This window comes from Tamandua tetradactyla, chromosome 14, assembly GCF_023851605.1.
Source record: "Tamandua tetradactyla isolate mTamTet1 chromosome 14, mTamTet1.pri, whole genome shotgun sequence".
NCBI classification, from domain to species: domain Eukaryota; kingdom Metazoa; phylum Chordata; class Mammalia; order Pilosa; family Myrmecophagidae; genus Tamandua; species Tamandua tetradactyla.
The window spans coordinates 64,526,150-64,553,198 of NC_135340.1; the positions used below are offsets into that span (position 1 = coordinate 64,526,150).

General features: G+C 39.0%; 1 protein-coding gene across 3 annotated transcripts in view; it reads right to left on the bottom strand.

Moving 5' to 3' along the window:
* Nucleotides 1–19,292, bottom strand: part of ATP8B4 (ATPase phospholipid transporting 8B4 (putative)) — a 282,452-nt gene extending 263,160 nt beyond the window's left edge. The window contains exons 1-2 of one of the 3 annotated variants that reach the window (XM_077127848.1): nucleotides 19,188–19,292; nucleotides 8,746–8,814 (exon numbers count right to left, since the gene is read on the bottom strand). In XM_077127848.1, coding sequence (XP_076983963.1) covers nucleotides 8,746–8,773 — 28 coding nt within the window. In that variant the 5' untranslated portion in view covers nucleotides 8,774–8,814; nucleotides 19,188–19,292. The other 2 variants (XM_077127847.1, XM_077127846.1) reach the window with 2 other exon arrangements.
* Between the last annotated feature and the right edge of the window lie 7,757 nt (nucleotides 19,293–27,049).

The following is a 27,049-nucleotide window of genomic DNA, read 5'->3' on the forward strand; positions in this document are numbered from 1 at the left end:
CATGACTTTTGGCAGAAAAGAAAAAGGTATTCAGAATCTGGCCACTTTTTACTCACCACCTCTGCCCTCACTACGATCCAAGATACCGTCACCTCCCTCTCTGCAATAGCCTCTCCGCTGGGCTCCCTGCTTCTACCTCTGCCCTCTGTAGTCCCAGCAGTTAGAGAAGAGTTGTGGTGGCCCCGTTAGAATCACCTGATTCCACTGCTCAAAGTTAGCCAGAGACTCTCCAACTCCGGAGAGAAGCAAGAGTTCTTACACAGGCCTTCATGTCTCTGCTTAAACTTCCACACACACTCTATTACCTCTCTGATCTCATGTCACGATTACAGGCAGACTTACCACGAAACGGTTATGTCACTTTTCCAGATTTTGGGATGCTTGTGTTATTTTTCAGCTTTACGAAATTTTTAATTTGTTGAGATTTCTTTACCCATTCAAAATAAATATTCCCTATCATACCTAACTTTGTATTTTGCATTAGCTTAAGGGCTCAGAAACCCCGGATCCAGCCCTAACAAACACTCTCCCTGGTGTTCATTCAACACCAGCCACAGTGGTTTCTTTATTGATCCTTCAGCCTGCCAGGCACACTTCACCTCCAGGGCCTTTGCACATGCTGTTCCCTCTGCCTGGAATGCCCTTCCTCAGGTATCTGCATAACACCAGCCCCCCTGCCCCCACTTCCTTCAATCTTTGCTCAATTATGTCTTTTTCAATGTGGCCTTCCCTGACAACTCATTTTAAAACTGTACCCCTCCAGTGCACAAGACTATTTATTTATTCATTTATTTTGGTTACTGTTTATCTTTCCCTCCACTGGACAAATGTAAGCTCCATAAAGGTTGAGGGTTTTTATTTTCATCTGTTTTGTTTCCAGTTTTATCTGCAACCTCTAGAACTCATCATAGATGTTCAGTGAATATTTACAAAATGAATGGATAATATAGTAATGAATGAATGAATTACCAATCAGAGTTTCTGATTGGCATGAGACAACCACCACGACCGCAAAAAGATGATCATTTCAGCACAAAGTCACTGCAATGTGATGTTTTAATTAGCTCACTTACCTAGATGAATTTATGATCCACAGTAGGCTTTTAATTTCTGAGTAATTAATAGTACTTTTCTTTATAGAAAATACTATGTTTTGGATCACTCATAAGTTTTAAGGTTTTTTTTTTAATTTTGGATAGAATATTCTAAATACAACTTCTTCCCTTACATATGCTAATGTCCAGTATATGTCATTTAAGTCGCAGCAATTGGATATTTTCTACTTTAACAAGTGACAGAATAAAAATATGATTAGAATGCTTCCACATGCTTTTAGACACCTTCAACTTGCCATATTTAAATATGCAGCTTCAGATTTCTATCATTTTTGTTTTATTTCTTTTTTTGTTTTTGTTTGTTTTATTCTTTTTTTGTTGTTGTTAGATTTCTATCATTTTTAAATATTTCTGCCTTACTCTTTTGTTATTAAAAAAGGTTGTAGGTTTACAGAGCAATCTTGCATAAATTGCAGGATTCCCATATACCACCCTATTACATTTGTGCCAGACCCTATGTTAAAGACACAGGTACTTCCTTCGTGGAGCTCATAATGTAGGTGAGACACTGAGAGTATAAGGACCATGAACCATAATGTATATTAAAAGAAACTTGCAGACGTATAATCAGAAAAGAGAAAAAGTCTATAGAGAGGTCTTCAACCATTTAAGAATCTTTAATGTAGATGGCAGAATAGGCATTCTGTCTTATTCCAAAAGCCAGAACAAACAGTGAACTTTGTGAGGATGCGAAATTCTACTTAATATCATGGAGAGTTTTCTATAAATTTACAATCAAAACAAAAATGAAGTCATCTCCTTAATTAGCTCCCTAACTACCTATAAGAGCAAATATTCAAGGAAAAGATTCAGCAAAGCTGTAAAAGGAGATTAAGTTGATACTTCTCATTCTCAGGTTTTACTATTGCATGCAACCTAAAGCTATATGAATAGAACGGTTAGTCAAAGGCAGCAGCATTTGTAAACAAAGCAGAAGGTTAAGGAAAGATGTCACGTGGACACTGTAGATTTAAGAGTAATCTGCCGACCTGCAGGAAGAAAAGCGTAGAAGGCTGAAGCCGGGGTCCAGTGAGGGAGACAGAGTCACAGTAGGCAGACAAGGAAGAAGAATCTCCCAAGAGCTGAGGGTCCTGGAGACCAAGAACGGAGAGCGTTTCATAGACAGGATTGTGAACATCCCCAATTCCACAGAAAAATTGAGAGCAGATGGTAGTGAGGAGCAGTCCCTGGGCTTCTCAGAGACTCAGGAAGTCTCTCGTGGTTGGTCATTTTTTACAGCAGCATAACCTAGCCAAGATCCTGAGCAATAAAACATCAGATGCTCTGAGTCTACATAATACCTCATCTGAATAAAGTTAGAGCAGCACAGAAACTGGGGAAGTGTGTCAGAGCCAGAAGTCATCTCTATTCTATACTCTGGCAACTTCGAACAATGACTATGATGGAAAATTTTTTAATATTTAGTATACCCTCTATGGAGAAAAAGGCTTCTGTTTTAAAGTGATTCACAGCATAAAAGTCTAGAGCACCCATAGGATTAAGACACCAACGCCACCTCATCCTACTCTCCCAACATTAAAGCTGATGTGGCTCAGTAGCAGAGTTCACCTGCCATGCAGGAGACCCAGGTTCGATTCCTGGTGCCTGCCCATGCAAAAACAAAAAAAAAAAAAGAAAAAACAAAAAAAAGCTGATAAACCTCTGAATGCATTACATATGGCCTGCAATATTTATAACAAGCAGATTTCTGAAATAATTTCTATCATCTTTTTGCACAGAATGAGTATTAATAAAACAGAAGGGATATGGCATTTCCCCCTCATTGCCATTAGAGCCCAAGAAAATTCCCTGTGCCTTTTCCCCTATGACCACTAAAAAGTTATTAAAATTTACAAGAGAACTTGATAGGAAACACTGCCCTCAAAGTTATGAGAGAAATTTTGGAAAGCCAGGCACCGCCTTAGATTGGAACTACATTTTGAATTCAACTAAGAAAATAGATGACCTTGGAAAAAAATAGATACAATTTTACAAATTACCATAGCAGACAAAAAGCAAGTTCAAGCAAAAACTAATTCCTTTAAAGTTTAACTACAAATACTACTTGAGAAAATGGGTTTTGGGTTTGTTGTTTATTGTTCCGTAAGGACAAACCCAAGGAGAAATAACACTCTTTAAACATGCTATACATGTATTTTTACACACATTTATATGGTGTCTGAAAGGGTAGGTGCCATGTCTTATTTTTCATCACTAATCCTCTACCACAGGGCCAACACAGTGTCTGCTATACATATTCTCAAAAAAAAGGCTTGTGGAGTTAAATAATTAAATTATACAGAAACACAAAAGCATGGACTTTATTCTCCCACTATTAAATCCAAAATGCTTTCAGCATTGAGGCTCCATGACCCCTGAGCCCTATAACTGCTTGTTTGTTTGTTAAGCAGACATGATAGTGCAGCATTTATTCTAGAAGAAAAGTCACCATAAATGCCTGTGACTCAGGGATGCAAACTTCAAGCAAAGCACAGCCTCATCTCAGGTCCTATCTTTGTGCCTGAAACCTTACAGCTGCTTCCCACAAGGGAAATAATGTGTGCAGTACTTTATAGAGCCTCAAATTCAAGGACTCAGAGGGTGTCCAAGTTCATTGGAATCTTGCAAATAACTTTCATCCAAGCCCTTCTAAGATCCTGGAAACCTAGAGGGGAAACATGACCTACGAGAGGTCATGCAGCTCAGAGCAGAGCTGGGCCTAGACCCTGGGCTCCTGGCCCCCTGGCCAGTGTGCTGTTCCTACCACAATGGTGGGTATCTGCAGAGTCACCATCATAAAAAGCCCTTGTAAAATCAGCAATCCCAGAGAGGACCAGAAGAGGCTCCCAGGGCTTCCAGAACTCAGAGCCCCATACAAAGTAACCTCAGTAAATAGAAAATGCTACCCATAATGTCAGCCATGAAACTGGACTAAGCCACTTTTGCAAAACCTGGAATTTCAGGAGAAAAACCCTAAAGATTATTTAATGTTAATATCTATTAATTAGATAGGTATCTAACATCTATCAATGAACTGATTGCTATCTATGAATTCAGTAATGTCTAACATTTGTCCAGTGTTTTTTCAATGCATAAAGCACTTCACATATATTATTTCATTTTATTTTAATATAATAACTCTTGGAAGTAAATAATAGTCCTATTTACAAATAAGAAGGAAAGAGACTCAGAGAAAACAGAGGTTGGTAAATGGAGAAGCCCAGACTCTTTTCTATCTCTTCTGACCCAGAGAACTTTCTACTGCACCACCACTGTGCCCAGAGGAAAGGACAATTACAGAAAATTAGCAGAGCTTATACACCCACAATGTCCATTCCAGTCAAATCCAGTAATTATGACTGCTCTGCAAAACACTCAACATTTTTTCTGCTATTGATCTAAGCGTACCGTGTTATGTCATAACACCACAGCCACCTCCATTCAAATAGTATATACAAAGAGGACATGAAAAAGCCTGGAGATTTTGTTTGTATAGCAATAATACATTAGTAACATACAGTTCCATATCTTCATAGGGTTTTTAAATTTATGGTAGCAACAATAACTTAAAAGGGCTATTAAATATCACAGCAAGCACCCTTAACAATTTTCTATATGTAGGTTCACAAACATAAACACAAGGCACTGAGAAGTTGTGTCTCTTTCCTGGGAAGTCTGGAGTTGCTCTCTGGAAGGCTATTCAGCTCTGAAGGCATCTAATTCAGAGCCAACTTAACCATGGGCTCAATGCCTAAAGCCCACAATATGTCCAGAGGCAGGCAAAAAAAAGTTTTAATTTTTGTTTAAAATCAGAAAAATATATATACAATTAAAATGATGAATATATAATCATGGCCTCCGCCTGGACTACATTTGTCTTTGTATTGATACAGTCATAGAATACAATTTTTAATATTTTAATTGAAGAAGAAGTCCATAAAGGTCCAGGGCCCATGAAAGACATAATGCAGGTTTCATCTGATTCTTCCTATCTTGCCCACCATAAGTATAAGGTCTTCCCTGGGAGTCCCACAATCTCCACATTTCGGAATCAGTAGGCTTTAGCTAGTTTAACGAACACCTGCAATTATCTACTTTTTCAGGCTCCCATGTAGCCAAACAACGTGAGATCTGAGTTAGGTACTTTACACGTGAACCACACATTCCTCCTGATTGCTTTGTAGAAAAGCACACGCACGCTTGGACGCCATTTGTCTTTGGGCCCCCCACACAAGCTGTTCAGAAAGGGAGAATAGTAATCACAGAAAATAGGCTGTAATGGTAATGTTTTAAATATTTGAGTCAGCTAGCTGGACTTTTTCACATCTTAAAAACTGCGCAGGGCGGAGCGATGGTGGCTTAGTGGCAGAATTCTCGCCTGCCATGCCAGAGACCCGGGTTCAATTCCTGGAGCCTGCCCATGCCAAAAAAAAAAAAAAAACCTGCAATTTTACATGAATATGGAGATGATAAAGAATAAAACATATCTGTGAAAAAATTATTGTTTTCCCACAATATCCATGGCTGGCTTGGTATATTGTCAGATATATCTTCAATGACCTTTCTGACGATGTTGCGGAAGTTTATACACATACAAGTGCACTCCTATTTAAATTAAACTGGCAGTTATTAAATATTTCGTAATTTCTACATAATTTTCCCCCAACCACCCCAGGCTGATTAGGGGGTCTCTAGTCTGAGTTTCTTTGGCAAACATACCACTTGCAGTGATATTTAGTAAAGTGTTGTTAATTTAACATTGCTACTGTAAATATAAACATTGTGTGAGGATATATGTGTTCTATTCAATTGTAAAAAGCTACTTAAAGTCAAAGAAAATCTCTCAGTCAGCATTACCTAGAATATCACAGAGTCTCAAAAAAATGTTTGTGGATTGGCTGACTAAACGAATGAGCACTGTGGATTAAAAATGTTCTCCAGTCACTAGGGGCTGGGGGAAGAATAGGTAGGGTGTAACTATTTCATAGGTACAGAGTTTCTGTTTGAGGTGATGAAAAAGTTTTGGTAGTGATGGTAGCACAGCATTTGAATGCAATTAAAAGCCACAAAATTATACACTTAAAAATGGTTAAAATGGCAAAATTTATGTTCTATATTTTATGTTTTATATATACCATATATAGGTGTATATACAACAAAATTTGTGTATATATATGTAAATATATGTGTGTGTGTGTGTATAAAAGCTTTCCAGTCTATTACTAGATCCACAGAAACTGATGTAACCCAAACATTCATCATTCCCAATCATGATGATGCAAATAATGTTGACACAAATATCAGTCCCTCAAGTTATGGAGCCATTATCACAAGCCCAAAAATAAAGGACTGGCCTCAGCTCTCTCCTCCAGTCAGTGCCAGGGAGCAGATAATGGCATAGCTGTGTAACCAAAACATTTAGCCTCATTATACAATTATGACCACTGGTCTGTAAGGTGAACTTCTATATAAGGAGAATTAGCAAGTTGCATTCCTAACCATAAAATGGTCAATTAACTAAATGTCCATTAAAAAACAAATATTATCTATATAGTATGTGTGCCAAAAAGTGTTTAACCCCAAAGAATTAAATTCTAAATCTCAAGGGCTTTAGGAGTAATCAACTAAACCAATTCAGAATGTGGGACATGCTATAAAACAGCTGGACTGGATTTTTCCAAAATTCAATATAATGGAAAATCATTCTAGATTTAAAAGAAAATAAAAGGATTAAAAACCAAATGCAATATGCAGACATTGATTGGACATTGTACCAAAAATAAAAACCAGCTATCTCTATAAAAGATGTTTTGGGGGACAATTGGAGAAATTATAATTATGGAATGTATGTTATTGTTATCACATTGATGTTATATTTCTTCTGTGTAGGGATGATTCTGAGATTATGTAGAAGAATTTCCTCTATCTTAGGAGATAGGTGCTGAGGTATTAGGAGATAGGGGTATAGTGATGTCTACAACTTAATTTCTAATGGTTCCACAACAGCAAAATGTGTAAGTGAGTGTGTGGAGAGAGACAGACAGAGAAAGAGAGAGAGAGAAAAGAAAATGTGGCAAATGTTAATAATTGTAGAATTTAGATTAATGGTATGTATGTATTTGTTGTATCATTCTTGCAATTTTCCTATAGGATTGAACATTTTCAAAATAAAAAGTTGGCTGGAAATGGAGAAAAGAACAAAGTTAAAGAGAAATTTTTAAAAGCATAAAACATATGTATGAGTATATGATAAAGTTTAAAAGTAGGTTTCAGAATAGTGTACAGCATGATTGCATTTGGGGATGCATACTTGATGAATAGACACAAACACACTGAGAGTTCACTGTGGTCGGTGCTCTCTAAAACTGCACAAGACAGCAGCCTCAAGTGGTTGTCTCTGGGTTGCAGGGTGATAGTCTCTTCTGTCTTCTTATTTCTGTTTATCCAAAATCGCTTTTCTATTGATGCATTCATATATGTGTAAATCACTTTGAAAGAGTCAAATCTGGACCTTAGATCATGGCCTTAACATCTCAAAACCCCAAATACTCAGTTCTATTGGAAAATGGTACCTCTTAAAGCTGGTTAATCTTATGCTTACACTACTAAGCTGATACCAGTGACTTGAGTATAAATAAATCATTTCATTTGAAAAAGAACAAAAAATTGTGACAATAATTCTGGACTCTTTAGTTTGGCATTAGGAATATGAAAATATTGCCCCGGAGAGCATAACTCATGGCCTTTGGGTAGGCTACACTGAGACAGATTCCAGTTCATTATGAGACTGAATGTTGCAATGAGTCTAATAAGGGAACAGACAGCATCATGATTTAATTACTGTCAAAATATTAAGTACCTGGTAGATACGTGATCAGAAGGAATGACAGGGCATTAAATAAACTCTAATCCAGGCTTTAGTATCTAAAATATCTACGGTTAAAAATAAAGAAAATAGCAGGAATAAGTTGAATACATGTCCACTGAAGGAAAAAACTACATAATAGTTTGCTCCTGACTAACTGGAGACAAAAGAGAATATCAATACTCTCTGCTTGGTGGGCTCTAATAAAGAAATTGGAATATTGTTAATATTGTTCAACTACTCCAATTACTCAAACAAACAAAAAACAAAATGTGTTTCCTGCCAACATAACCCAAAATAAAACCCAACTTCATGAATTCAGTTTTAAATGTTGATATACTGATACAATGAAATATTGCTTTGAAATAAAAAATGAAGAACCACTGTACATGCAGCCTTTGGATGTATGTCACAAACCATATGCTGAGCAAAAGATGCAAGACAAGAGAATACATACAGGTTAATGCCATTCATACTAGTTTCAAAAAACAGTCCAAACTAATTTGGTAGAAATCAGAAAGCAGTTGGAGTGAGAAGCAGTTTAGGGGGAATGACTGAAAAGGGTCCAAGGGGACTTACTGGGGTGACAGAAATGTTCAGTCTTGCTTTGGGGTGGTTGTTACACAGATATACACAATCATCAAAGCTCACTGAACTGAACACTTAAGATCTGTTTGTTTTATTTATATAAATTACACTTCCATTTTTAAAAAAAAATGAAGATTTTTTCATCACTTTAAATCACCCGAAGAACTCAACACTTACCGACTGATTTCTTTTTACTGCCAAACATTTTTGCACCAGATAACTTTTTACCAGGCTCCAACAGTTGACCTAATTAAGGAAACAGGAGAAGGGCACAGCATCAGGATCTGAAAAACGCTCATTCACCATAAACTTACATCCTTCAACCTTCTCCTTGGCCATGTTTAGATGACTAGGAAGTAACTGATACAATTTATTAGGCTTAAATCTCACCAGATAAGAAGAACGATTCCACACACAGGATCTTTGTTTATTATCAAGTCGACATAGAACAACTCAAAATAAGCTAAAGCGTGCCATTCAGGTTGTCCTTAAAATTAAGTCAGGATCTACCTTATGGACAGATGAGTAAAACACATGGATTAAAAATAAATAAATAAAAGGGGGAACAAAAAAACAAATTAAGTCAGGTCTTCTAACATATCCTAAACCCTGTGAATTAGAATATCTCAGAGGTCAGGCGCCAGCATTTGCCTTTTATCCAAACGCCAAAGGTGATTCTTTAGCATAATCAGAGCCCAAACTACAAGAGCTCCCGGGGAGAGGAAATTATTGACCAGACTCTAGAGAAACAAAATTTAACTCAAAACTTTTCCTCAAATTATTCTCGTGTGTGTAGTCTTCTCCAGGTCACTCCACAAGAACCAGAATAATATCAATTACCAGCTTTTATTTTTTCCCCTATATATGCTCTAATTAAAGATTTAGAATGAATACATAAAAGGACAGACAAATTATTTCAAATATTTAGAACCCAATAGACATGGAAATGAATGCAGGACACCTTTGCCAATACATGATAAGGTAAGTAAAAGTACTGAACGTGTGCTCCTTTACTAACAGGCAGAAATGACATGTTTGCATCCTGCTTAGAGCAATGTTATGGATGGACATCGTAAATATATGTAAAAAAAGTTTCCAGCCATATGAAGACCAGAGAAAGGAAGTACAATGCTTGTAGTTTAGTAGTTACAAGAAAAGAGGTCACAGAAGTTCATCAACACTCACCTCTTCCACTGCACATCTCCTAGAATGTAAAAAGCCTGAAACCATCGATAGTTCTCCCTGGAAATCCACCTGCCTTGTCAGGCCGCCAGACCCTGCAGTTCCTACCCACCACCCCCAAGAAAAGCAGCAGGCTGCTAAGGGTACAGCCATCCCCAGGATGTGTCTGACACACAGGGCCACTGATGCTTTGTGAGATCCAATGCTCTTTTAAGGCCCAGGAAACTAAAGCTGACCAATCCCAGCCGGACGATGAGGATGCTGCTGCCAGGTGCTACTGGGAGCAGGGACTGGCCCTCAAACACAACCCATCAGGAACTCCCCTGTCCTTCCCAACTGCCACAATAGCTGCCCAAGACCACCTCTCCTACCCCTCAGTCACCCTCCAATTGCAGTCCACAAGTTGTCTCTGAGAAATGCTTGCTGACCAGTGATGCCTTTTCCTCTGCCTTACGTCTAACAGGTCCCCCTATACCCCAGTGTCTGCACTGAAGCCAGAGTCATCTTTACAAAAGGTAAATGGCATCGTGTCAGTCCCCTGCTTCAAACCCTCAAAATGCTCCCAGTGGCCTTAGAAGAAAGACCAAATTCTGACATGTCTCCCAGGGCACTTCACAACCTGGTCCCTGCACACTTTCTTCATTGTCTCTGTGCTTCCTTGCATCCCCTCAAGTCTACACTCCAAAAGCATTCAACTAAGTTCCTTTCATTTGGGAGGCCTTAACCATCTAACCCCACTTCTAACCCCTGCACCTCAGTAACTCCTACTCATCTTTCTGATATCAATTCAGACACATCTTCCTCCAGCAAACCTTCCCTAACCACCCCTCCCAAATTAACAATAGGAACCGCTCCTATGTGCTCTAACACAGCCTGCCCTTTCGATATCAGAGCCATTGTCACTCCAGAATTCATTTGCCCAAATTACTGACTGTCTATCCACTGGACCACAAACTTCATTCATGCAGGGGCTTCATCTGTCTGACTCACAGTTTTATCTCCATATCTAATGAGTGTCAGCACATAGCAATGGTTGATAAACATTTGCTGAATGAAATTCAAATGGAAAAAAAAATGAATGATGTCCTCAGTTCTATGAGGAACGGAGCAAGGGCATCCAGACTCTAAAAGGAATTTCTCTTTCAGCAACTATTCCTTTCAATTCCCTGTCCCCAAGTGCCAGAATATCCTACCTGGGTGCCATCATGGCTTTCTTGCCTGCCCCCTCCCTCTTGCTGGTCACCATTGTCTCTTCTACCTCCAACTCTAGCCTAGGAAGATCCTCAAATGATGAGGAAAATTGGGTTAGTATTAGGAGGGGTGTTGCGGGCAAATTGAAGAGCATGAGAAAAAAAGGGAGAAATAAGCAAATCTTTGGGGGAGGGAGACAATGAGGTGGTACTACAGCTTATGGCTATTAAAAAAGACCTGCAAAAAGGAAAATAAGACAGACAAAAGTGGGTTTTCATCCCTAAAGAACTTTCTTCATTCCAAAGAATAGTCACCACAACAGATACAAGGTGGCAGAAGAGGGGAGGATGAATGAATTCTGTGGTGACGACATCTGTATCTGTTGGCCCCATCTGCCCAGAGGGTAAAAGCTCATCAGTACATTCCAAGCGAACTTGTTAGGGCTTGAGCATTCTCTCCAGGGACTAAGTCAACATGTTCTGTTTTTGTGGGCTTAGAGTCCCCAGAGCATGGGATAGGAAGAACAATTCTTTGAGGAAGATGGCACAAAGGATGCTACACTCTGAGAGGTGGCAATGACAATGCAGGCAGAAGACAGAAATTCAATCTCTCAGAAAAATTAATAAGCATTGAACAATGGCCAACTTATCTAGTTTTTTCCTCATCAGTTTGCTAGGTGTGTTTGAGAGGTTGGTACTAATAATAACCAGGATAAAAGATGAACTTAAATATATTTGTGTAATGAAAAAAAGTTATCTGAAGAGAAACTATCACATAACCCAGTCCCCCTCTCGTCTAAGATCTCCCTGTAAGCACTTCTCAATCGGTCAAACATAAAGCAATACCATATCCTTCCTAAAATTATTTTTAAACCATACAGGCATTTCATTACTCTTAATTCCTCTAATACCACTTTCCAAAGTGTCTTTTCAACCTTCTATTTTGAAGACATTCAATCCATTTTTTTAAATGTTAGTCACTTTTGCTTTTGTACAAAATATTCTGTGCTTCAGAATCAATCCAGAGTGATAACATAATCACTGTTACATACATTTTAAATTTTTTCTTTAGATTTCTGAAAATTAGCTATGATCTTACTCAAGTGTTTTTGCTAAGACATAAAGTTACAACCAAAGATTAAGAATTGATATTTGAATCCGTGTTTTCTTCAATCTAATCTTTTCCTACAGTGGCAACTCTGGAATATTTTGTGGCGGTTGTGTTCATAGTAATGTAGCTAATTCTAGTTTAAATTTGAGGAAGGATAATGCATACCTTTCATTCTTGCACATTTATTAACCCACTAAACCATACCAGTTGGCTTCGCCCCACCTCTAAAGAATATTGGAGTAAAGAAAAAGTCATCTTTCATTGAACTTTTGGATTGCTGCAGGTCTAAGGAAATGGAGTAAATAAAATTCAGCAAGAGAAATGGTTTGCTGAAATGACATCTAGCTCTAGCAATAGGATTAGAATTTTGAAATTCAACCATTACCTGTGCTGAAGCAAACAATATTTACATGAATAAGTCCCCCCTTTTCTAAATCATTCCAAAGCAAAGAAATGGAAAAAGGAAAGCTTCTGAGTCCTTGTCTCCATTCTATCAAGAGATTAAAATGGTGATTTCCTTGTGTGTAAGTTCCGGTAGGTTTTTATGAGAAAGATAGATGTAGGAAAAGTAGGCAGAGAAGGAAAGGTAACAGAAATAATATCTAAGAGCTTTACATGTATTAATTCATTTAAAAATGGAATTAGACTTTTTTTAAAAGGCTGAAGGTTAAATTTCCATAAAGAATAAAATTTTTTTTACATTTCAAAGCTTAGGTTTTAAATCTTGCTTACAGAAAACTAATCTTCTAATTTTAAAAAAATTGGCAAAATCAAATGAGAATGCCAGTTTGTACAGGGAAAATAAGGAGTCTCATTTCAAACACCTTGAGGCTGAGATGAAAACAAGACATCCAAGCTGCTCCATACGCAGCTGTGGGGAAACAGGCATCCTGGCATGTTACGATTCCACAGAAAGGTCTTTCCTTGTGGCAAAAATGGGTACACACAGGTGCCAGCGACTCACTGCTTTAAGCCAAGGATTAAAATGGAAATTTTTTAATGATCTGAGGCCTTCAACAATCAAGTTATTATAGCTAATTCCCCCTGCTCCAATTCCATGCTCGCCAAGCAACCTGCTGATAATAATTTGCTTTCCCACAAAAGTCTGCCTACAGGGAAAGAATGCACCAGTCATGCTGAAGTGAACATTCTGGTCCTCCTGACGGTTATATTGCATGTAATAAATTAATAAACTGTCACTGTTATTTTATATCATCAGTCTTCTGACCTAATATTAGTCTGTACCAGAAAGAAGATAGATCTACTTTTTTTGGTATACTCATGAATTATGGTCCTAGGCCTACGGAACGAATACCTACCTGGCCATGGTAAGCTCACCACGAGACTTCTGAGGGAACACTCTGCTGAGTCTCTCAAGAGGCAGCAGGATGTGGTGATTGCCAGTTCATCCTTTGAAGTCAAACAGCCCTAGTCTTGGATTCCTGCTTTTCCCACTGACTAGTTCTGGAGCCTGGAGAGACTAAGCTCTGTAAGCCTCAAAACCTATTTGGATGGGCTGTTAGGGTCAAGGGACATACAACGAGAGGGCTTATTAGATGTGAGTTATTATCTTGAAGGCAGCTCTCAGAACTTTCTTCCTCAATGTACCTACATAAATTTCAGGATGAAATGAAACCAGTGAATGTAATTTCTTCAAGATGTTCAGCAGTAAAAGAAAGGAAAGAATTGCGAAAGGGTAATGAGACTTTAAAGAGAACACATGTTTAAGGTGGGGAGGCAGGGGTACAGGGTACTCCAGTGGGGCAGAACCCATGGAAAGAGAGAGAAAATGAGGTAGAGTGATGGGAAATCAAAGGAATAGGGGGAGACTGAAAAAGGGAAGGAAAAGGAAGGGGCCAGGGCAATGGGAGAAGAGACAGAAGAAGTCGAGGCCAGGAGGGTGCCATGAGGCAGATTCCTCAGGCTCTCCTTACTTGCTCAGAGCCCTGCCCAGGTAGTCCCCTCCCTACCCCTCTCCCTTCTTAGAGGCTAGAGAGGAAATAGAGTGTCCCCACTGGGTGAATCCTCTAGCTCCTATGAGCAGAGTTCTTTCCAGTTCTCAGGACATAAGGACAAAATGGAACAAGGAGGATAAGACTCAATGCAGCTTTATTGAGTCCATCCCCCACCCCTGCCTCTTTTTTTCCTTCTATTCTTCATTTTGTGTGTTCCTTCCATCCTTCTTTCTCCAGTGCTGCTTTCACCTCCTCTTTGGAGGCAGAGAAAACACTTTAAGGACAAGGGGATTCAAATCCCAGCTTGGATACTTTCTATTTATTATTATTGTTGCTATTGTTGTTATTATTATTGTTGTATTATTTGGGTATTACCCCAAGGCTCAGTTTTCAAATCGTTAAAGTAGAGATAATAATGCCTTCCTCCCAGCTGTTGTGAGGTTAAATATACATGGGGTGAGCTTCATAAAAATTTGTTTCTCCCTACCTCTTCTCCTCCCAGTCTGCCTTTTCTCTCCTAATCCTTCCCCTTTTCTCCTCTTTTTGAATCTCTGTTTCTGTAACTTTTCTTCATAATTCTTATTAGGGCACTTGCTTCCCCCCCCCAGCTCACCTTCTCTATGAAGTCTCACCCAACCAAGAGTGGAGAGGAGGAGGGCTGCCTGGGAGGAGCGCGTCATCGTGGGCTCATGTGAACCTTAGAACGTCTACCTACTTGAGTCGTTGTGGGGTATGAGGATGAGGGAATGGCCTTCTCTCCCCCTACGGGCCTGCACCATCTCTAGTCCTAACCTTGGCCCTTTCCTTCCTCAGGCCCTAGGTTTCCCAGAGGTTGTAGAACAGGGTGTCAGCAAGTCCTTCTATCCTGGCCGTGGTGAACTTTATAGTCACACCTGCTGGCAGCCCCTGCCTTCCAGCCCCAGAATATTACTTGGAGTCCATGTGTGGGGAGACAGGGACCTGAAATGCAGCTCTAAGACCCCCAAGAAGGCAGATCTTGGTGGATCAGGGAAATCTCTCCCTTGGGAGGTGAGACCAGTGAAGGAAAGGGGAGGCTGCTCTGGAAGAAGCCCAGTCCTGTGTTTATCAAGTGTGCAGCTTTGAGAGGTGAACGGTATAGAAAATGTTTGAATCATATTTGGTGTCAGTGACAGCTACCAAGGGGCACAGTGTTTATAGATGTTGGACAAAAGTAGAAGTGAAAAAAATTTAAACCTGTAGGAGTGTGTAAGTGAAAATGATGGTTACTATAGGCAAATTATGTCTAATTATCATACCTCAAAGATAAATTATTTATTTGTTTCCCATATAATACAGTCCAGATTAATTTTGTTGTGAGTTGTCATGTCAACACTGAAGTCTGTTTATATTGTTAGGTGTGCAGCAGTTACACAACTATAAATTTTTAAAACAACGGGAACAACTGCTTCTCTTTTTGATCCTCCACTCACGTTCCTCCTTGGGGTCCTGGTTTCCTTTACTCTACCTTTTCTGTTCCTTTTTTTTACCTTGCTCTTGCTGCTGCTTTTGTACTTTTCCCTTTCCTTCTCCTCATCCTCCCCTTTCTCTCCAAACATGCCTCTTCTGATTTAGTCATCTTCCTTCCCCTTCTCACTTCCCTGTTCCTCCACCAGTGCTAGACATCAGACTGATTGGTTTGGTCCCTTGAACTCTGTGCCCTTTAGCAGTTTCCCCTCCCCTCTAAGCCCTGGTTTTCTTGTCTATAAACAAGGACAATGAGAGTAATTCATAAGATTGTTAGGGAAACTAAAACAGATCATGCATGTTAACAAGTTAGTACAGTACCTCCAGCTCAATACAGGAGGGCCATTATTATATCTATTTTTTAATGTTATTTTTTTACTCTCTACAACAGGTAGAAAACCTCCTGACAGACTGGAGGGGCATCTTCTCCCCCTGCTAAAGTTCAATCACCAAACGCTGAGCAGATGCCTACTTCATGTCAAACTCTGTGCCAGACATGGGGAGGCAAGAATGCCTTGGGTCCTATCCTCGTCCTTCACAAACCCACAGTGTGGGAAAGATGAGAAGAGACAGATACACAGAAAGATGAGCGGAATGGCCCAGGCAGGGCTACAGTGGAAGGAGGACCTGAGAACCATGGAGGCAGAAGGGAAGGGAGTCACCAAGCCTGCTTTGCAGAGACAGCTAAGACCTCCCAGCTGGTGATTCTGAGTTGAATCGTTTTGAAACGAAAAGAAGGAGACTTTGGGAAGCAAAACAAGATAAGGGCCGGTAAAAGGAGCAGCATGCAGAAACCCAAGTGTTGTGAAACGGAAGGGAAGGTTTGGGGAGCAGTGAAAGTCATTCTGACCAGATTGTAGGGTACCTAGGAGGAGTACGGTAAGCTATGGGGCTGGCAAGATAGACAAGAGGTAGATTTGGAAAGAAATCATCATCTCCATCATCGTCCCCATCGTTACTATCATTTACTGGGTACGTAGCTCTGTGCCAGGTATTTAACATACATTATCTCATTTAATCCTGGCAAAACTCTATAGGCAGGAACTTTCATTATCTCTACTTTATAAATGAGATGGCACAAAGCACGGCTATGGTCAAAGCCCTGTGGTTCAGCCTGCAGGTAATGGGAAGGCAGAAGAGGACGTTCAGTAGAAAGGTATGATTACAGTCCAGCCTCTCTTGTCCACTGCCCTTGCTCCCTGTGTCTCTCTCTGCCAGTCTAGAGTTTTTTAGGAAGGTAACTCTCTCGGCATGGACTGGCATGAAGAGGCATGGGGAAGCAATTACAACAGGTAAGTGGAGCTGGATTCAAGAAATGTTTCTGAAGTTGAATTGACAGAGTTTATAAAACAGTCTATATGTTGCAATGTAGGACAAGGAAGAATCTGGGGTGCCTTCTAGGTTTCTGGCTTGGGACACTGAGGGGTGCCATTAACTAAGATGACAGGGAAGGGAGAGGAGGAGAAGGTGGAGGAGCAGGAACAGGAATTGTGGTGGGAGAATGAGAAACTCCGTTTGAACACATTAGACTTGAAATGCCTCTTGACAGTTGGAAATATCTTCATCACTAAAGAAAAAATGACAGATTGTAGACTTGGAATCACTGACAAATGAAGAAGCTTTGAAGTCATTGAGAGTGGATGATCTCACCCGGGAAGAACAAGAATGAAGAGAAGCAAGGAGAGGACAAAGGATGAGGATGAGCTAGTAAAAGGATAAAGACGAATCCTAGGGAGCACTGACTCTGAAAAGGTGACTCAGAGAAGGATATACTGAAATGCAATGCTGAAGCATTCCTACTGTGTCCTTTTCCTCTATGCATATAGCACAGTTCCAGACGCAGAATAGGTGCTCAATAAACTTTAGTTGAATAAATAAAAGGCAAGAGGAAAGAAAAGTGACCTCAAAGTAAAGAACATGTTTGCAGAAATACAATGGTCAACAATATTTATTATTGCCAAGAAGCCAAGTAGAACCTTAGCCATGTGCTACAAACTATGAAAAGGTTTGGCACATTTGAATGTTACCATTTTCTCCGACATCTTGTCATGAGAGATCCTGAAAAGCAAATACCAGCTACTAATTCTTCTGCATGCCATACAAACATCTAGAATACATTAACATTAAAAATTAAGAAATTTTATTTCAAGTACAGATACTATTTCCAATTCACTTTTCAACGTTAGGTTAAGTTTTCTCCTACTAAATTAAAATTTCCAATTTCCCATGAAAGAAAGAAATAAAATCATCCTAGCTGCTAAACAGGGGAACAAAAAATTACTAGGCCCTGCATTTTTAAAGAGTCATGTATGATAAAACAACATAAAGACAAAAAAATAGATTAAATAGGTTTAAAGACATTGCTGTGAATTTACATTTTGCAGAAAAGACTAGGATAGAGGAACACTGAGTAAAAGGTGTTTCTTCATGGACACAGGTGCTGTTAATCCCATCAGCCATTCCATTTTTCCTCATCTCCTATCTAATAAGCTATTAGGCCCCAGCCAATGTTTCTCACCGGTTGCCTTTTTCTTCAAAACAGTTCATTGTTGACCTCAGACCTGAGACACTTTGGTATCAATGAGCAAAATAGCTGGAAGGATCCATTTTTCTGGTCAGACAAACCTTATCATTGAAAACATGACCCTTCAAGCCTCAGAGGAACAGTTTCGTGACCAACTCTTCATCCCTAAAACATGAGCTCTCCTGGAATAACATGAACTGATCCTAGAATAAACAGTATCTTAAGTGAGCTAGATACAAACCCCCTGAAAGAAAAGAAAATCAACTACTACAAAAGGAAGTGAGAAGGACCCACAAATACAGACAGAACGGACATTTATTCTACTCCCATCACTCATTAAAAAGGTGCTAAAATAACAGAATAAAATTTTGAATTTAAAAGAAAAATAGGGGGAAAAAATCTCATCTCCTACACCCTACTAACTTTCCCCAAATTACATTTTTAATAAAAGGGGAGTGATAGAGAATATTTGCTAAATTTCAACTACACAGGAGATCAAAACAAAACAGGAATCTAGAAAAGAGAAACAGAAAGTCGTAACTGCCCAGAGCTAAATCGCCTCTTAGTCTCTCTAACCATCGAATGCTCCCGCCTACTCACCTTGACATGGACCTAACCCTCTCTCCCAAAAGGAAGATTTCCCAGCAGTGCAGGAAGATCAAATCAATATTCATTCCGTGACCATATCAATGGGGAAAGCACGGGCATACTAAGAGCTCTTCTTACATAGAAAACAAACTGGGTCTCCTGAGGGCATTCTTGAAAACCTGAGATCAACTCCCGGAAAAACACTCTTTGACCACTTACCGGTACAGGAAGCCACTAGATGGCTAACAGCATCTCGCAGCAGAAAAAGAGGAAGATGTCACAGGAAACCACTGAAGAATTGGGGGAGACAAACTCTCCTTCAAAAAATGCTGAAACCCCATAGGAGCCTCTCCTCCCATAGTCGACTGCTACTGCTGCCAAAGCAGAACTGGTTAATCTTGGAGAAACAAAAGGAAACTCCCAAGAGGCTGGCTTCTGGGGGGATAGCTTCCTCTGTGGGAGCCAAGAATTCAGAAAGATGGAAGTGGACAACTGAAGGGGACACCAGCTACCATATCCACTTATCCAAACTTTTATCAGCTCTCAGATGAAGGAAGATGGGCTAACATCTTTGGAGTGCTCACCTGTTTTTCCCAGCGATGAAGGAATTAGCAATGGGATCTTTTTTAATCATCACAAGGGGAGTTGAGATCTCTTATGGATGAAAGGTAAGCACACTCAAGCAGCATTTAGTAAGCAAAGCAGTGGCACTTCTTTTTCAACATCCTTAATTTCAGTTCAGAGGAAACAAACATTAACCCTGAGGATGCTGGAGGAAAATGCAAGTAGGAAAGGGATTTAAACGTTTTCGTTTGGCATCATTTTGAGGGAGTTCTGGTTTTTTAAGGTGGGATTAGATGAAAACAACATATTTGGGGTTGTGTATATTTACTAAAAGAAGGTTGTGCTTTTTTAACTATGTCCAAAGCTATCTAGAGATTTTCCAGAAGTTGCATCAGATTTGCCAGTTAAGCGCTGAAACCAAATATGCTTTAATCACGTCTCGATAACCACAGCAAGCTGATCCCCTGTGCATCGTCAACTCCACTCGCGCAGAAAATCCTTGCACTGAGTCCTCAGACTCTCAGACAGCCAGGTCAGAAAGAGACAGAGGGCCTTTTCCTACCAAGGCTGCATAGAACCAAGAAACTGCAGACTTCATAAAGCAAGATGATGGCTTTTTTTCTTTGTGTGAAGAAGAGGACCAAGAAGCAGAAATTTCTTTAAAAAACACTTACAATAAAAAATAATTAATTAGAAAACGTATATATAGCTTTTACGCTCTTTTTGATCCATCATATTGGCAAGTATTTTAAGTTTGAGAATTTCCAGGGTTGAAGAAGACATGAGAAAATTAGCACCTTCTCCTACACTGTTAGGAGAAGCACATATTGGTAAAATGTTTGTAAGGTAAACTTAGTAGTGCCTATCAAATATTTAAAAGTGTATATTTCCATCTCTTAGGAATTTACCCTACAGATAATCATACCCATACACAAGTATATTTGCAAAACTGTTCATTATAACACTGTTTGAGACAGCTAAAAACTAAAAATGACTTAAATAGAGAAGTCTGGTCAAATAATATCTATGCATATGAAGAAGTACAACGCAACCATCAAGAGGAAGTAGAACTGAAGTCAAGAGTCAGATTGTGTGGGTTCAGGTCTAGCTCTACCAAGTGACTGGGCTGGTGACTCTGGGCAAGTCTCTAAACCTCTCTGGGCCTCAGTTTCTCTGTATAAAGGTGGTAATTACTGTACTTACCTCATAGGATTGTTGTGACAAAGGCAGTGCTCAATAAACATTAGATATTGTAAACGAAAGTGGTGGATCTCTGTGGATTGAAATGGAAAGATGCCCTAGACACACGGTCAAATGAAAAAAATCAAGTTGCAGAAGACTATGTAGGACAATTCCATTTGGTAAAAATATTTAAACTGTGCTTGCTCTTTCTTTATGGTCTGTTTCTCCCCACTAAAATAAAAGTCCCTAGAGAGCAGGGAATTTTGTTCACTGTTGTATCCCCAGAGCCAAGAACAGTACCCATCGCAGGCACTCAGTGAATACTAGCCGAGAAAGGCTATGCAAGAAGAAATGATTAACAGCAGTTACCTCTAGCAAATGGTATGAAATTGAAGGGGCCAGTGGGCCCTGGGAGAAATGTTTTATCTGGTCTTACTCTTCTGCACTGCTTGAATTGTTATGAACTTGCACACTTTATAATAAAAATGCACATTTTAAGAGGTGCTTACTCCTTGCTTACAGGGAGACTGGGAAGCCTTGAAAACCATGCCCCCACTAAGAGCAGACAGATGGCGGGAGTGAAGGGATTCCCTACAACCTGTAAGTTAAGGAGCCAGAAAACAATTTGCAAAAGAAGGAAAACACAGAGCTTACTTTCCCTTCTTGGGCTTCCACTGGTCTTCCAAAGTTTATTCCTGCAGCCTATAATCTGGATCCTCTGCCTTCATCCCTCGGGACTCTCCATTACCTATACATCAACTGCATTTTTGCTCAGGTCGTCTTCTCCTTTTGGGGTGCCTTATACTTCATCCCTTCCCTTTTCCAACCTATCCTTTAAGGATAGGCTCACATGATCTTTCCCTAGAGTTTCTCCCCACATCTTTGGGCTTCTCTTTATAGAAACTTGGGCTGGTACCAATACCAGCACTTATCTTATAAGGTCTGTTATCTCCCTTCTAGCGTCTTATCTGCTTGAAGCAAGGGCTATCAAGAACTGTTTCTTTGCAGGTCTATACCCCAGCCACAATTCCCTATAATACAAACAGCAAGTACAACCTTAGGGAGCTAGGTACTGTGATTTTAAAGGTGTTAGGACCACTCCATTGCCTAAAAGTATCTGATACCAGAAAAAGTTCATCTGCCTCATCATTCTCCCTGAAATTTCAACTGTAAAGATGCATTTATTTGACTTACTAAGCATATTATTTTTAAATGTATTCAAAAGCTCTAAACTGGTTGAAAAGATTCTAGTTATTCTTGTACTAGTCTGAACTGATTTAATCACAAATACTTTTTTCTATCAATGACACTGAGAGAATGAGGAATTTTTTTAGGAAAAAAGGGGAGTATAAAAAGGGGTTTACCCCGTCTACAGTAAGACCACAGAACTCCTGCCTCACCTTTATCCAATACACACATGCATTTATGCATGAAAGAGAGAGAAAGCTAACACTGGTTCTTTATCATTTTGAAATATTCATTGTTTTTGAAATACAAATATCTTGCCATTAAAATACACACTTGCAGGCAGATGTTTGTTATAAAAAAATAATTCAACAGTGTCATAAAACAATGTACTTAAAATAACAGGGCAAAAACGAAAAACAAAAAAACAAATTTAAAAAATCACAAGGCATTTAAATTGTTTGCTCCATCACATAAGTTCCAAAGCTTCTTATTCACGTCTGGCATGTAATATTATGACATTACTGCTATTCCCTCTGCAGGGGTCTCCTGTCTCCCATGTCTCCTCTTGATTCTACCTTCATTCAGGGCTCTACTCAAAGTCAGCAACATACAGAGATTTGCCAGGCTACCTAAAAAGCACACACACACACACCCCTGTCATTCTCAGTGCCATTATTTTGCTTTATTTTTTCTCCATAGAAAAAATGATCACCACCAGCCAGTATACTACTTATTTCTTGTTTGTTATCCAGCTCCCCAGTACATACTAGAATGTCACTTTTTGGTTAGGCAGGGACTTTGTTGTATTCACTGATGTATACACAGGATCCAGACCAGGACCTGGTACTTAGTAGGTACTTAATGAATATTTGTTGAATTAAACTGATGAATAGTGATGTTGTTTTATAACTATTTCTTGCATACTAAATGTGTATGCCTTTCCCTTGAGAATGGGAGCTGCTTGGAAATAGAGCTCTTGTCTCATTCAGTGTTGTATTTTCAGTACACAGACCTCAGTAGTTTATCAATAACTGAATTGAGGCAAACTCTAAAGGACAGCTCTCTAAGTGACACTTGCTATTTCAATTAAATTTCTGTTTATATGTGTACACAGCTTAACTTTCCTTAGATAATTTTCCAGTCCCCAAAGTACTGACAATTGCTTGGCCTAATTTAAATAGAACTTGTTATGGGCATACACTGTCGAGTCAGATTTTAGTATCATTGTCATTGGCACTTGAAGTATCAAATTCAGAGGAGAAGAAGGAGCCTGTGAGAAATGATAGAGACCTACAGCACATTTGAAATGAAGAAAGCATAAACAGAACAGAAACACTGGTCACCGGATAACCAAAAAAAAGTATAGGGGGAAAATGGGACTTAAAAAGTTATGCTTTTATTCAGTAGCGGGATGCTTGCCTTCCATGCAGGAGACCAGGGTTCGAGTCCCAGACCATGGAACAACAACAACAACAAGAAACCAAAGTTATGCTTTCAGAGAGGCAGGACAAGATGGCAGAATAGGGTGATGTGGAATTTAGTTAATCCTCTAGAGCAACTAGTAAGTAGCCAGGAACTGGAACAATTGTTTGGGAGACATGTGTGACCAGACACACATCATACACCAATCTGGATTGGGTGGAAGGGCAGAGATCACGACACAGAACTATAATTAAAGCCCCTAAACTGTGGAGGGTGGTGCCCCTCCCCCACTGGCATGGCTGACTGTGTTGGAGACACTTCGCTGTGGGGAAAAGAAGTAGTCTCTATCAAGAGCCAGGGAAGAAAAGTCAACCAAGCTCCAACTGCCAGTTTTAATTAACAGATTAAGACTGCTGAACACAAGCTGCAAGTGCAGATAAATCCAGAGCAAAAAGAAAAGGACCCCTGAGGTCTCTCCCTGCAGAGAGCAGGCAAGACTGATGGAAGAAAAAAAAAAATGAGGGCTCTTTTTTTGGAATGGAAAAGGGCAAATAGAACATGGTATCCACTCTGGGGAAACTTGTGGGCTGGGAACTGGCTTTAAATAGGGATTTCTTTTTATTTTTATTTTTTTTAACTATTCTAAATAGTTCATTAGTGAAAGCCTCAGGCACTTTTAATTGTAAGTACTGGCCCAGGCAAGGGCAGAGTTAAGATATGTCTGAGAGACAAAGCAACTAGTCAAATGAAGGAGATAATACCCTAACGGGCATATCTTCCCCTATGAAGAATAGGGGACAAGTCCCAGCTCAAGAGGCTACTCTCATTCAGAGAATTCAGGCCTCAGGGGCTGGAAAATGGAATCAGCTTAAGCCTGCCTTCTACCTCAGTTTCCATCTCAACCACACCCTTGGCAGGGACAAGGCCTACTGAGAATTAAAGGCACTGAGCCACTTTATGCCTGTGCAGAGCTGCAGGCTGACAAGCGCCACCTGCAGGTCAGGATAGGAAAAGCACAGACTCTAGAGGCTTCACAGGAAAGTTTGACAACCTGCTGGGCCTCAGGCTCAGGGAAGCTTGATACTGGTTTCACTCTGCTCCTGAGACCTGGGCCTGCTTTGTATGGGAAAATGTGATTGTGATCAATCATATCTGGGATAACCCTCCTCAAAAGTTTCCATATAGGCAGGGCAAGAATTAGAAAACTAAGAGCTGAAAAATACTGATCAATTAAACAGAAGCTATATTAGAGGTCTAGAATAAGTTGAACTGAATGCCAAAGAAGAGGTAGAGAACTAAGCCAACCAACAAGAAAACTCTAAAAGAGTGAAAATGGCCTCTGAATAAACTTATCAAACAAATCAGATGCCTAGACACCAGGAAAAAATTATTAGCCACATTAGGAAAAGCTAAAGATATGGCCCAGTGAAAGGAACAAACTAACACTTCAAATGAGCTACAGGAGTTGAAACACCTAATTAAAGAAGTGCAAACAAAAATGCTAATTTAAATCAATGAATTGAAGGAAGATATTGCCAAAGAGATGAAAGATATAAAAAATACAATGGGCAACCATAAAAAAGAACCAGAAAGCTTGAAAAACAAATGACAGAACTTACATGAATGAAAGACACAATAGAAAAGATGAAAAACACAATCAAGAATTACAACAGCATATTTGAATAGGCAGAAGGAAGTGAATTAGAGGATAGGACATCTGAAATTCTACATACAAAAGAACAGATAGGAGGGAAATGCAAAAATATGAGCTTGGGCTGAGTCTCAGGAAATTGAGTGATAACATGAAGCACATGAACATACATGTTATGGGTGTCCCAGAAGGAGAAGAGAAGGGAAATGGGGCAAAAGGAATAATGGAGGAAATAATCACTGAAAAATCCTATCTCTCATGAAAGACACAAAATTACAGATCTAAGAAGCATAACAGTACCCAAACAGAATAGATTCAAATAGACTTACTCAAAGACACTTATTAAGCAGATTGTCAAATATCAAAGGTAAAGAGAGAATTCCAAAAGCAGCAAGAGAAAAACAATCTATCACATAAAAGGGAAGCTCAATAAGATTATATGTAGATTTCTCAGCAGAAACCATGGAGGCAAGAAGGCAGAAGTATGATATATTTATGATCATGAAAATAAAACTACCAACCAAGAATTTTATACCCAGCAAAACTGTCCTTCAAAAATGAGGGAGAATTTAAAATATTTTCAAACAGACTCTGAGAGAGTTTGCAAGCAAGAGATCTGCACTACAAGAAATATATAGGCAGATAAGAAAGACAAGGGAGAGAGGTCTGAAGAAGAGTGTAGAAATTAAGATTATCAGTAAGGACAACTAAAAGGGTAAAAAGAGAGAAAAAATAATACAGGACATAAAAAATCCAAAAGGCAAAATGGCTGAAGAAAGAACTGCCTTTACAGTAATAACATTAAATGTTAATGGATTAAACTCCCTAATCAAAAGACATAGACTGGCAGAATGGGTTTCTTTAAAAATGTTCCATCTATATGCTGTCTACAAGAGACTCACTTTAGAACCAAGGAAAAATATATATATTGAAATTAAAAGACTAGAAAAATTTATTTCACACAAATAACAACCAGAAAAGAGTGGGGATAGCTATACTAATATCAGAATATTAGACATCAAATGTAAAACAATTAAAGCAACAAAGAAGGACACTATGTATTAATAAAAGGGACAATTCATCAAGAAGATATAACAATAATAAATATTTATGCACCAAGTCAGAGTGTCCAAAAACATGAGGCAAACTCTGATAACATTGAAGGGAGAAATAGACACCTCTACCATAATAGTTGGAAACATCAATGCTTCACCCTCATCACTGGATAGAACATCTAAACAGAGGCTCATTAAGGAAACAGACTTTGAATAGTATGATAAATGACTAGACTTAAAAGACATTTACAGAACATCACACCCCACAGCAGCACAATACAAATTTTTTTCAAGTGCTCATGGATCATTCTACAGTATAGACCACATCTTGCCTAGTTTCAATAAATTTGAAAAGATTGAAATTATACAAAACACTTCCTCGGATCATAATGTAATGAAGGTGGAAATGAATAACTGGCAGAAGGCCAGAAAATTCACAAGTATATGGAGACTAAACAACACACTCTTAAACAAGCAGTGGGTCAAGGAAGAAATTACAAAAGAAATCAGTAAATATCTTGAAGCAATTGAAAATGAGAACACAACATATCAAAACTTATGGGATGCAGTGAAGACAGTGTTGAGAGGAAATTCTTTACCCTAAATGTCTATATTTAAAAAGAAGAAAGAGCAAAAATTGAGGAATTAACTGTTTACCTGGAGGAACTAGTGAAAGAACATCAAACTAACTTCAACACAAACAGAAGGAAAGAAATAACAAAGATGAGGAATAAATGAAACTGAAACATGAAAACAATAGAGAGAATTAAAAAAAACAGAAGTTAGTTCTTTGAGAAAATCAGTAAAATTGATGGGCTCTTAGCAAGGCTGATGAGAAAGAGAGGGAGGGAGTAATGATGGGAGAGGGTGAGAAAGAGAGAGAGGATGAAAATAAATAAATCAGAAATGGGAGAGGGGACATAACTTACTGACCAAGGAGAAATAAACAAGATAATAAGAGGACACTATAAGCAGCTGTATGCTAGCAAAATAGGCAACGTAGATGAAATGGACAACTTCCTAGAAAGGCATGAACAACCAACATAGACTAGAGAAGAAACAGACGACCTCAACAAACCAATCACAAGTAAAGAGACTGAATCAGTCATCAAGAAGCTCCAAAAAAAGAAAATCCCAAGACCAGATGGCTTCACGTGTGAATTCTACCAAGCACCCAAGAAAGACTTAGTAGTAATCCTGCTCAAACTCATCAAAAAAAATTGAGGAGGTAAATCTACCTAACTCATTCTATGAAGCCAACATCAATCTAATACCAAAGCCAGACAAGATACTACAAGATAAGAAAATTACAGACCAATTTCTTTAATGAATATAGATGTAAATATTCTCAACAAAATACAAGTCAAATCCAGCAGCACTTTAA